The 12,733-nt window shown below is 42.2% G+C and overlaps 1 protein-coding gene across 1 annotated transcript in view; it reads left to right on the forward strand.

The window, feature by feature from the left end:
- Positions 1–12,733, forward strand: part of gck (glucokinase (hexokinase 4)) — a 44,271-nt gene that overhangs the window by 14,970 nt on the left and 16,568 nt on the right. The window contains exons 3-6 of the mRNA XM_063057315.1: positions 4,978–5,132; positions 5,310–5,429; positions 6,823–6,918; positions 10,730–10,829. Of these exons, the coding sequence (XP_062913385.1) occupies positions 4,978–5,132; positions 5,310–5,429; positions 6,823–6,918; positions 10,730–10,829 (471 nt within the window). The remainder of the gene's footprint in view (positions 1–4,977; positions 5,133–5,309; positions 5,430–6,822; positions 6,919–10,729; positions 10,830–12,733) is intronic.

Raw genomic sequence — 12,733 nt, forward strand, 5'->3', positions numbered from 1 at the left:
TGAATGCCACAGAACTAGCCCTCAGCAGACTGCAAATCATTTTGTTTATCCAGGGTTTCTGATTTGGGTAAAAAAAGCTTGGTATGTTCTCAATGGCACATTCTCATCCACACAGGTCTGCATGAAAGTTGGTGATGGCTGTGCCATATTCATTCAGGTCCGAAGATAAATCACTGACTATAGTCCAGTCCATTAATTCAAAGCAGTCCTATAAATGTTTAACCACCTCCCTTGATCATACCTCAGCAGTCCCCACCACTGGTGCTGGGGTCTGTAGTCTCTGCTTGTAGACTGGGAGTAGAAGTACAGCCAGGTGATCAGACTTGCCAAAGTGTGGCCACAGAAAGGCATGGTAAGCATTCCTGATTGTGGTGTAATAGTTCTCACCGATGCCATCAGGAACAAAGCTCAAAAGACAACCAAGAGACAATCTGCAAATGCTGGATATCCAAGCAACACACACCGACTTTGCTAAAGGAACTCAGCAGGCCAGGCAGCATCTAGGGGTCCTGTTAAAGGATCTCAGCCCAAAACGCCGACTGTACTTTTTTCCATAGATGCTGCCTGGCCTTCTGGGTTCCTCCAGCATAGTTTGTGTGTGGTGTTTTTTAGAAGGCTCAAGACCCTCAGGACTTAAACCACCAGGTTCAAGAACAATTACTACCCCTCAACCATCAGGCTCTTGAACAAAAGGGGATAAATACACTCTCTTGCCCATCCATTGAGATGTTCCCACAAAAAATGGTCTCACTTCAAGGGCTCTTTACCTTGTTTGTTCATGTTCTCATTACTTATTGCTGTTTATTTATATTTGCAGTTTTACTTTTTATTGTTTTCTGCACTCTACTTGATCTTTTATTGATCCTGTTATAGTTCGTATTCTATAGACTTGCTGAGAATGCCCACAGGAAACTGAATCTCAGGGTTGTATGTGGTGGCATATATGTACTCAGATAATACAATTTACTTTGAACTTTTTGAACTTTGGTCAAGGGTGTTGGCTCTGGTTCTGCAGGTGACATGTTGGTTTGTGGTAGTTTGTCAGAGACTTCTTCAAACTGCCCTGGTTGTGTCAATCTGCCTCTCTACCAGAGGACTTTAGGTTCAGACCCAAGGAATAACTGTTAAAACACAGTTTACTTAAATGTACATACTGTTTATTAGCAAGCTTGCTCACATAGAGTCTCTGCTCACCGAGCTTGAGAAGTTCTGCAGCCAAGTGAGCCCAGAATACTGTGTGGAGTCGCTGTTATACATTGTTATAACATTCAGAGAAGGATAGACCAAGAAGCTTCTCATGGAACAAGCACTTCTTTGTGCGTACGTTATTCTCACAGCACGACTGGTTAAGCTGCCAATATGTCAGTTAGGTTCTGCATATAATTCCTCATTTGAGGTCCCCTGCAATGACTGGATATGCATCAGGGCAAACTGAGTCCTGACTTGATCGCAGTACTCAGCTCCTCTAGAGGAATGAATACTATTAACCAGGATGGCGACAGAGAACTACCCCTACGGATAGAATGGACCACACTTGACTGCAAGATGCTCCATGTTGAGGGAGTAGGACCGAGACAGAACTTTAACAAAGAATTAATCATGAAGTAAACGCTGCCACTTCTGGCTTTACCTGATGCCTCCATCTGGTTCATGCAGTGGATGGTGGAGCCTTCAGGCTGGAGTGCTAGGGGCAAGACGTGTCTCTGTGAAGCAGAGTACACAACAGTCTCTGATATCCATCTGGTACTGCAGCCTTGTTCTGAGGACCAAGATTAGTGAGTTGAAACCTTAAGATTTATAAGATTTCTGGCCCTAGCCAGCACACTTTCACCATGAACTCCTAATCCTCCATACCACCATCTCACACTAAGGTGACCTGAGGCCCTTTGCTTCTTTGATTAGGAGTGCCCAGTAAAAGTTGCCCTGCACATCTCCTTTGAGTTTATACCCTTTAACCTAAATGTCTTCTGGCATTAGATATTTCAACCCTGGAGAGAAAGATGTTGGCCCTCTACTCTACCTATGCTTCTTATAATCTCAATCAGGTCTCCTCTCAACCTCCACCACTGCAGAATAACCAATACAACACATTTGCCCAACCTCTTCTTATACCATTTGCCTTCTAATCCAGGCATCAACTTGGTGAACCTCTTCAATATGTTCACCAAAGCCTCTACATCCTTCCTGTAACGTGACAACAGGAATTGAATTCAAAACTCCAGATGCAGCTGAATCAGAGGCTTATCTATAAGACCATAAGATATAAGAGCAGAATTAGGCCATTTTAGCCCATCAAGTCTGCTCTACCATTTCATCATGGCTGATCCAGTTTTCCTCTCAGCCCCAGTCTCTTGCCTTCTCCCCATATCCCTTCATGCCCTGACCAGTCAATTATTTATCATCCTCTGCCTTAAATATACATAAAGACTTGGCCTCCAAAGCTGCCTGTGGCAAAGAATTCCAGAGATTCACCACTCTCTGGGTAATGATATTCCTCCTTATCTCCATTCTAAAAAGACACCCCTCTATTCTGGGGCTGTGTCCTCTGGTCTTAGACTCTCCCACCATAGGAAACACCCTTTCCACATCCACTCTGTCAAGCCCTTTCACTATTCAATAGGTTTCAATGAGGTCACCCCTCATTCTTCTGAATTACAGTGAATACAGCCCCAGAGCCATCAAATCCTTTTCATATGACAAGCCATTTGGTCCTAGAATCATTTTCACGAACCTCTTTGAACCCTGTCCAATGTCGGCACATTCTTTCTAAGATAAGGGGCCCAAAACTGCTCACAATACTCTCAAGTGAGGTCTCACCAGTGCTTTATAAGCTTTCAACATTAAATCCTTGTTTTTATATTCTAGTCCTCTTGAAAGCAATGCTAACATTGCACTTGCCTTCCACACCACAGGCTCAACATGCAAATTAATCTTCAGGGAATCCTGCACAAGGACTCCCAAGTTCATTTAAGCCCCCTCATATTTTTTTTGTATTTTCTCTCTATTTAGAAAACAGTCAACCTTTTCATTTCTTCTACCAAAGTGCATGACCACACACTTCATGACACTGCCATCCATCTGCCATTTCTTTGCCCATTCTCCTAATCTAGTCCATCTGTAGCCTCTCTACTACAGCAAAACTACCTACCCCTCCACCTATCTTCATATGGTCTGCAAATTTTGCAATAAAGCCATCAATCCCATCATCCATATAATGAAGAACAAATGGGTCCAAACACCGACTCATCAGCATCCAACCAGAAAAGGCTCCCTTTATTCCCACTCTTTGCCTCCTGCCAATCAGCCACTGCTTTATCCTTGCTCGAATCTTTCCTGTAACACCAAGGGCTCTTAGCTTGTTAAGCAGCCTTATGTGTGTCACCTTGTCAAAGGCCTTCTGAAAATAAACCACTAACTTATGCAGCCATGTTTCAAATGAGTGAGTGGGTGAGGATGAGAGAGAGTGAATAACTCCATTTAGTTCATATAAATGAATGTGATCTTTCAGTTTTCCTTCTATTTATTTCTGCATCTTACTCCCACTCTGACTTTGTCCTCCTACACTTTATCAATGAAGCTAATCATAAGCATCAGGAATAAGACATCATTTTCCCACGTGGCAATTATGGCTACTCCAATTTTGTATCTTATGATATCAGTTTATTTTTTTCTGCTCCCTCACTGAGGTAACATCAGAACTAGGAGCAAGAATAAGGCATCTGGCACTTTGAGCCATGGATGGTTAACCTTCTAACCCCTGCATCATGCTCCTGCAGTATCCCTACATCCAACGGTTCCTTTCACATCTGGAAATCTATTGATCTCTGTTTTGGATGAACTTTATCACCAAGTCTTAACTGAATCAGAATCAGGTTTAATATCACTGACATGTCATGAAATTTATTATTTCGCAACTGCCCTCTGGGGTAGAGAACTAAAAAGATTCTTCACTCATTCTTAGTGCAGAAATTTCTCCTATATCGGTCCAAAGAGGCCTACACTTTATTCTGAAACTGTGGTTCTGATTCTAGTATCCTGAAACATTCTGTCATTTCCAAAGAAATCACCTATTATTTTTATGAATATTGGAGAACACAATCCTGGCCTATTTAATCTCGCCTCATCATCAAGGTAGATGGTTTCACATATTTTATCTGAAATGTTCTGCCTTATTCACTTAGCATATCTGTATCTTCTAGAGACCTCTTTACACCCTCCTCTTGCTCATTCACTTCATTCTTCTCCTTTCACCACTTCCTACAGATGTACCTGTAGTTCTCCAGTAGCCTCGGCATCCTCTTTCACTCAATCTCCCTATCCTTCTTGCATCTTTTCCCTGCGCCTTAAAACTTATTTTGTTTACAATTTATCTGATGAAAGGACACTAACCTGCCTTATGAACTCAGCTTCTCTTTCCATTGCTTGTTGTTTGTGAATATTTTTAGCATTTTCAAGTTTCATTTCCGATCTATGGAATCTGCAAAATTTTACTCTTGTTGAAATGGGAGGGAGCTTTTCCCAGGGATAGATACATAAAGAAGAGAGGTGGTGCAAGGAAGGAGGGGTATGAAGAAGGAGGCGGAGGGAAGAAGGTGGAGTGTGATGCAAAGACTAGAGATGGCACGATTTATGATAAGTATCAAGGCCAGTAGGTTGTTCGATCATATGCTTTGGATTATTCAAGTGGTTGAGTGCAGATAGAAAGGAAGCGAAGATGGAGGGCAAACAGCAAGGTTATTTGAGATGCGGTTTGAATCACTAAGGATGAAACATCACACAGGAAACAAAGAAGACATTATGGTGAGAACACTTTAAGTCTACCTCCCTTTAGCTTTTAAGCCTTCTGTTCAGGAATCTCACAAAGTTGGACTTTGGGCCTGAAAGTGAATATTTTCAACTTTTGATTATCTAATTGACTTTTCTTTAAAATGTGTCCATATACATACTTGTATGACGCATTATTACCTTGTCTTTTAGAGGTGGGTGATTTCCTGGCGCTGGATCTGGGAGGCACAAATTTCCGTGTGATGTTGGTGAAGGTAGCAGAAGATGAAACTAAAAGTTGGAAAATTGCTACCAACAACCAAATGTATTCCATTCCCACCGATGTTATGACAGACACAGCAGAAATTGTAAGGGTTTTACAAACTTATTGCTTCAGATTGATAGAAATGATAGATTGATCTAAATTTAAATAAAAAAATCTTCTGAGGCAACAGGTTCTTAATTTTATTTCAGTGCTTCTCTATCAATTGGGTTTTCTGTGATTATGATCATTCTCACTAACATTGCTTGCATGTTCTTGTTAGCTCTTTGATTACATTGCTGAGTGTATTTCCAAATTCCTGGATCAATACAACATGAAAGACAAGAAGCTGCCTCTTGGATTTACGTTTTCATTCCCAGTCCGACATGAAGATATTGACAAGGTGAGAAACTTCATGGATATCATTATTGGGACTCGTAAGGCATGTAGTACAAGAAACACAAATGCACTGTAATTAAATTAGATTAGATTAGATTCAACTTTATTGTCATTGTGCTGAGTACAGATACAAAGCCAATGAAATACAGTTAGCATCTGACCAGAAATGCAAAGAATGGTGTTATTTACAAAATAACTGTGAATAAAAAGTAAGTGCTACAGCACACAAATATAAAAGTACTGAGACAGTACAATACGGATGCAATACTGCTTAGCGCTGTGATGTGAGGTTCAGCAGTCACAGCCTCAGGGAAGAAGCTCTTCCTGTGCCTGCTGGTGCAGGAGTGGAGGCTCCTGTAGCGTCTACCGGATGGGAGGAGAGTAAAAAGTCCATGGTTAGGGTGAGATCCATCCTTGATAATGCTTTTCACCCCGCCCAGGCAACATTTATGGTAGATGTTCTCAATGGTGGGCAATTGGGTGCCGATAATCCGCTGGGCAGTTTTCACCACACACTGGGGTGCTTTGCAGTCCGATACGGGACAATTGCCATATCACACTGAGATGCAGTTGGTGAGTATGCTCTCAATGGTACAGCAGTGAAAATCCGTCAGTATCCTGGGACAGAGGTGAGCTTTCTTGATGCTCCACAGGAAATAAAGGCACTGTTGCGCCTTTTTGATCAGGATGGAGGAGTTCAGGGACCAGGTGAGATCCTCGGAAATGTGGACACCAAGAAATTTGAAGCTTGGTACACGCTCCACTACCGCTCTGTTGATGTAGATGGGGACGTGAGTGTGGCTCTTAGCATGACTGAAGACTGCAATGATCTCCTTGGTCTTCTGGGTGTTAAGGGTCAGGTTGTTGTCGGCACAGCACGTGGCCAGGTGCTGGACCTTGTCCCTGTAGGCCGTCTTGTCATCCCCTCTGATCAGGGCAACCACCGTGGTGTCGTCTGCGAACTTGATTATGGAGTTAGAACCATGTACAGGAACGCAGTCATAGGTGAAAAGGGAGTACAGAAGAGGGCTTAGCACACAGCCTTGAGGCACGCCAGTGTTCACAGTGAGAGTAGAGGAGGAGAGGTTGTCTAACTTAACTGATTGGGGTCTTCTATAACAGTTACCTTTATCTGCAAAGGTTCTGATTATTGATAAAATTGTCATTTCACCTCTGGGATCTGCCTTTAAATACATTCACATCAAAGGGAATACAAGCCTCTTTTGGTTAGGAAGGTGCTTTAAGTTTTCTCTCCTTGGATCCATTTACCAGTCTATAACAGTGGGTAATATGTCTGCACTCTCAAATGGAAAGACCGCGTATAGCCATCCCAACAGATGACTTGAATTTTCTTGTGCAGAATAATGCATTGTACTCACACTTCCCTTTCTTTACAGGGGATCCTTCTGAATTGGACCAAAGGATTTAAGGCATCAGGAGCTGAGGGAAACAATGTGGTAGGACTGCTTCGTGATGCAATTAAAAGGAGAGGGGTGAGTTGGGAATTCTGAGCATCCCCTTATACAATGTTGTGGTCAGTTAGTTTATAAATAAGCTAAGATACTTTATAGAATAATTATGGACAAGCAGAAGCCATTTTGCCAAGAAGTCCGTGTCAACTGCTGAGTACGAAACTCCTCTACTACATTTCCCTGCCCTGAATTCTTAAAATAATTTTCCTTTGAGACCCTACCCCATTCCCTTATGAAATCCCTGATTGACTCTGTCCTTCCTGGCAGTACCAAATCCCAACTATTCTCTGAGTATAAAGATGGTCTTATATTGGATATACAAAATTCTCAGAGATAACGGGTGAGTGCTAGGAGAATGTTTCCCTTGTAGGAGAGCCAAGGAACAAAGGTCTCAGAATAGGGAACACACGTTTATTATTGAAATGAGGAAGGATTTATTCTCTCAAATTGTTGTGAGCCTTTGGAATTCCTTGTGTAGAGGCTGAATCCTTGAATAATCAGAGCTGAGAAAATATTGTACCAGTGGACTGGAGACTATGTAGTGTGATGCCACTATTTAAGAATTTGGGGAGAAAGAAAACAAGGGACTTGTTTGCAGATTTAGGGAAAGTATTGCAATTTTTATTGAAAGATGTAATAAAAGAACATGTTGAAAAGAATTGAGACTAAGCAGAGCCAATATGGATTTACAAAAAGGGAAATCTGCGAAGAGTTCTTTCAGGATGTGACTAGTAGAGTACACAACCAAGGATCAGTGAATGTGATGCATTTGACTTTTGATAAGATCTTATCCAAAGATTTTTAAGTTTAGAATATGTGGAATTGGGGTAGGACACTGACATGAATTGAGATTGCTTATTGGATGAAAAGGAAGTAAAAGCTGGCAGGTTGTGAGAAATGGTGTATAATAGTGATTGGTGTTTGGGCATCAGTTTTTTACAATCTGTATTGTCTATTTTGCCGGGATGGTAAAATGTCATATTATTAATTTTGCTGTTGACGCTAAATGGGGTGGGATTATGACAAGGATGAGCATGTAAAGATGCTTCAAGGGGAGATAGACAAGCCAAATGAATTGCCGACATGGCAGACTAAATATGATGTGAGGAGTCTTGTTGGTGCAGAGTGAAGTATTTGTTGAATGGTGAAAGATGGAGCATGACGCTGTTCAAAGGAAATAAGAGTATAGTTTGCCACTTGCTAAACTTGCTAGTGTAGTAAACAATTAAGAGGGCAAATGATACGTTAGCTTCTATTAGAAGAGGATTTGAATACAAGAGTGAGGAAGGCTTATTGGACTTGAAGGACCTTGAGACCACAGTTTGAGTATGATATGCCAGTTTTGGTTGTCTTGCATAAGAAAGGATGTACTTGCTGATCATTGGAATAACTGGTTTGCTGTATAATTGTATATTGAGCAGCAGTGAGACTGTATAGTTTATAGTTTAGAGAATGAAACTACAGCATTCATGAAGGGCCTGATTGAGTAGATGCAGGTAGAATGATTCTTCTGGCTGAGGAATATAGGACCAAGGGCAGAATTTCAGAATAAGCAGCTAGCTATTTATGACTGAGGTGAAGTGAAGCTACTTCTCTTACAGGGTGGTGAATCTTTGGAATTCTCTGCTTGTGGGGAAGTTGGGTCATTGTTTTAATTCAAAGCAGAAATTGATGGATTTTTGGACATTTATCAAAGGATGCAGGGACTTTGCAGGAAAATGACACAGAGTAATAAACTTAAATGTTTTTAGGGATGGTTTTGAGAATGGAGTGGGTTAGGGGTCAGGTTAGAGTTTAGGACAGAGATGTAGAGGGAGTTAGAGGTCAGGCCAGAGGCTCCTTAGTCAAAAGCCAGTTATATGGATGTGTGAAGAAGACATCTGTGAACGGATATCAGGACAGAAAATGCTATGAACGAAGACCAGTAAGGATAAGGAGGTTCGTGCTCCCCTCCTGGTCAGTGACTCCTCCAAAGTCAGTGGGTCCCTGAGGTACATGAGTCAGTGAGTTCAGAGTTCAGAACTCTGTTATCAGCCAGTCCGGTGTTTAAGTCCGTGAGTTTGAGGTCCCAATACGAGAGAGTTCTGGGGTTGATACCGAAAATCAAAGCCTGTAGGTTATTTGGACGTCAAGTCCCGGATGCCGAAGTCTTAGGTCTGCGAGACCACTGTAGTAGTCAGAGGCCTGATGTTTGTGGACTCGAGGCCTAGAGGCGGCCCCTTCTGAGGAAAGAGGACAATCGGTGGGTGTGAGTGTGTGGGAGGAAAGGGGCTTGTTTTGCTGTTACACATACAAAATACTCTAAACGTCAAATCTTACTCCTCACTATTGACGTTGCCTGAGCTGCTGAGTTCCTCCAGCATTGTATCTGCGTTAATCTGGATTTCCAGCACCTGCAGAATCTGTGTCGTTAGCTGCTTGTGTTGTTCTGCTGAACATTGTGGAGAATGCTATGTTGGCACCAGAACGTGTGAGGACACTTGCAGGCTCTCCATAGGGCATCCTAAGGTTGGATTGGCTGTATGTTTCAATGTACTGTACATGTGATAAATAAATGAATCTGAATATGAATTAATGGCAGTGCAGTCTTTAAAAGAATGGATGGCCTATTCCTGCTCTTATTTCTTATCTTCTTGTATATCTTTTGCAAAAAATATGAAATGTGTTTCATTCTTGGTGGCATAAAAATTCCGTCTGCCAAGATACATCTACACCGATGGCACTAGAATATCAATTATCCAAAACCACTTCCCGCCGCTGCCTGTAAGGAGTTTGCACGCTCCCCCCGTGAACGTGTGGGTTTCCTCTGAGTGCTCCGGTTTCCTCACACAGCCCAAAGATGTACCGGTTGGTAGGTTCATTGTAAATTGTCCCATGAGTAGGCTAGGATTAAATTGGGGGTTTGCTGGGAGGTGTGGCTTAAAGGCCCAAAAGGGTTTACTCTATGCTATATCTCAGTAAAAATAAATAAATGAATCTTTTCCCACATCTTGAATTTGGAAATTAGCACTATAGCACTGGTTTAATATTGAAAGGTCTGTTTTCCAACTATGAACAATACTCAGTTTATCATATTATCATGACTAAAATAGCTTAGATTTGAAGAATGCTTTTACTATACAAATATTCACCTTTTGAACTGAGTTGGGAAGTTAATGTTTCCTCTCTCTAGTGGGAACTGGATTGTTCAGTGCAATATAGAACTCTGGTTCTTGATATGTAATCTTCTAATCTGATATGAACCTTTTTTCACTTACAATACACATACAAGGGGTGATTGATAAGTTCATGACCTAAGATAGAAAGAGTCAATTTCAGAAAACCTAGCTTATTTATTTTTCAACATAGTCCCCTCCTACATGTACACACTTAGTCCAGCGGTCGTGGAGCACACGGATCCCTCCTTTGCAGAAGTGGTCCACAGCAGGGGTGATTGATAAGTTCGTCGCCTAAGGTAGAAGGAGATGAGTTATACAGCTCTCGTTGCATTCACATGCAGTTCAACTCTTTGAGTGATTATGCAGAAAGTTTGAAGTTAATAACTCATCTCCTTCTACCTTAGGCCATGAACTTATCAATCACCCCTGCTGTGGACCAGTTCTGGAAGTCCAAGACTCCAAATTCTACAAACAAGGGATCCGTATGCTCCACGACCGCTGGACTAAGTGTGTACATGTAGGAGGGGACTATGATGAAAAATAAATGTGCTAGGTTTTTTAAAATTGACTCCTTCTACCTTAGGCCATGAACTTATCAATCACCCCTCATATTACTCAACCTCCTATATTTAAATAAATTATATTGGAGAGTATAAACTTTTCTTTTTTTATAGGAGTTTGAAATGGACGTGGTTGCCATGGTGAATGACACAGTTGCAACAATGATTTCTTGTTACTATGAAGACCACAGCTGTGAGGTTGGAATGATAGTAGGTAAGGAAACTAACAGCTTCGATTGAAGCATACTAGAATTGGAAATGTACTAGGAGTGAAATCTTGTACAGAGTTGGGAAAAGACCATTATACACCCCAAGGCAAAAGCAAGGAATAGAAAAGTTGATGACAGATTCCTTTCACAAACAAGAGAAAATCTGCAGATGCTGGAAATCCAAGCAACACACACAAGGTGCTAGAGGAACTCAGCAAGCCGGGCAGCATGTATTGAAAGGAGTACAGTCAGGCCGAGACCCTATATCAGGGCTGGTGAAACTGGAAGGGGGGAGGGGTGAAGTGAAGAGCTGGGAAGTTGATTTGTGAAAGAGATACAGGGCTGGAGAAAAGGAATCTGATAGGAGAAGACAGAAGACCGTGGAAGAAAGAAAAGGGGGAGGAGCACCAGAGGGAGGTGATGGGCAGGTAAGGAGTGAACGTGGGAGAGGGGAATGGTGAAGGGGATTGGGTTCTTAACTGGAAGTTCAAGAAATCAATATTCATGCCATCAGATTGGAGGCTACCCAGATAGAATACAAATCTACTGTTGCGATGAGGCCACACTCAGGTTGGAGGAGCAACACCTAATATTCTGTCTGGGTAGCCTCCAACCTGATGGCATGAACATCGATTTCTTGAACTTCTCGTAAAGCCCTCCCCCCCCCAACGTTCCCCATTCCCATTTCCCTCTGTCACCTTATCTCCTTACCTGCCCATCACCTCCCTCTGGTGCTCCTCCCTCTTTTCTTTCTTCCATGGCCTTCTGTCCTCTCCTATCAGACTCCCCCTTCTCCAGCCCCATGTCTCTTTCACCAATCAACTTCCCAGTTCTTTACTTCACCCTTCCTCCATCCCAGTTTCACCTTTCACCTAGTGTTTCTTCTTCCCCTCCCCCCACCTTCTTACTCTGACTCCCCATCATCCTTTCCCAGTCCTGTTGAAGGGTCTCAGCCTGAAACGTCGACCGTACTCCTTTCCATAGATGCTGCCTGGCCTTCTGAGTTTCTCCGACACTTTGTGTGTGTCGCTTGCAGATTCCTTTTGTCTTTTTCACAACGTAGAGGCCCCATCCAGATTCTACTGGCTTTTAGAATGACTCTTACAATCCGATTCCTGCGTTTACTTTCTCGTAGCCAGTTCTCTACCACATACCTATCACACCCCGATACTCCTGCCCATCCACAGTGGGGTTATTCACAGCAGCTCTTTAACCCAACAAGCAGTACATGAGTGGGATGTGGGAGGAAACAAGACCAAGTGGTGGAAACCCGCACAGTCATTATGAGGACATGTCAACTCCACACACACACACACACACACACACACACACACACACACACACAGCACCGGAGGTCGGTATCAAAGCTGGGTTGCTGGAAGTGTGATGTAACAGCTATATCTGTACTGTGCATTCATGTCTGAGGTCATGAGTTTCCAGTATCGTGTGATTACTCAAGTGTGAACTGAGCAGAAGTAAAGAAAAGACTGTCAGATAACAATGAACCCCATAACACAAAAAATTAATGTTGCCATGGTGCTGCAATGTAACACCAAATGGAAGAGCGGATGGGAAAGGTTCCGGAATTTATGGAAGTAACCACCATCAGTGAGTGAGTATCATAAAGCAAGCTCTTGAAAAGATTCAGATAATTGTCATAAACTGCAAGAGTAAAACTTATATAGTTGCAGCTATCAGTTAAACCCATCGAGAGATTACCATTTGATAAGTACTACAATGCTGAAATATTCCACAGCCAGCAAGACATTTTTGGTACCAACACCCTCCAATTATTGCATAATTGCTATAAAAGCTGTTCAGTACGCACTTTATACAAATATGATTTAATGATGAAACCAGCCGAGTGAGCCTCATATCCAGTTACAATACTGAATATCACAAAATGTCA

Source organism: Mobula hypostoma, chromosome 8, assembly GCF_963921235.1.
Source record: "Mobula hypostoma chromosome 8, sMobHyp1.1, whole genome shotgun sequence".
NCBI classification, from domain to species: domain Eukaryota; kingdom Metazoa; phylum Chordata; class Chondrichthyes; order Myliobatiformes; family Myliobatidae; genus Mobula; species Mobula hypostoma.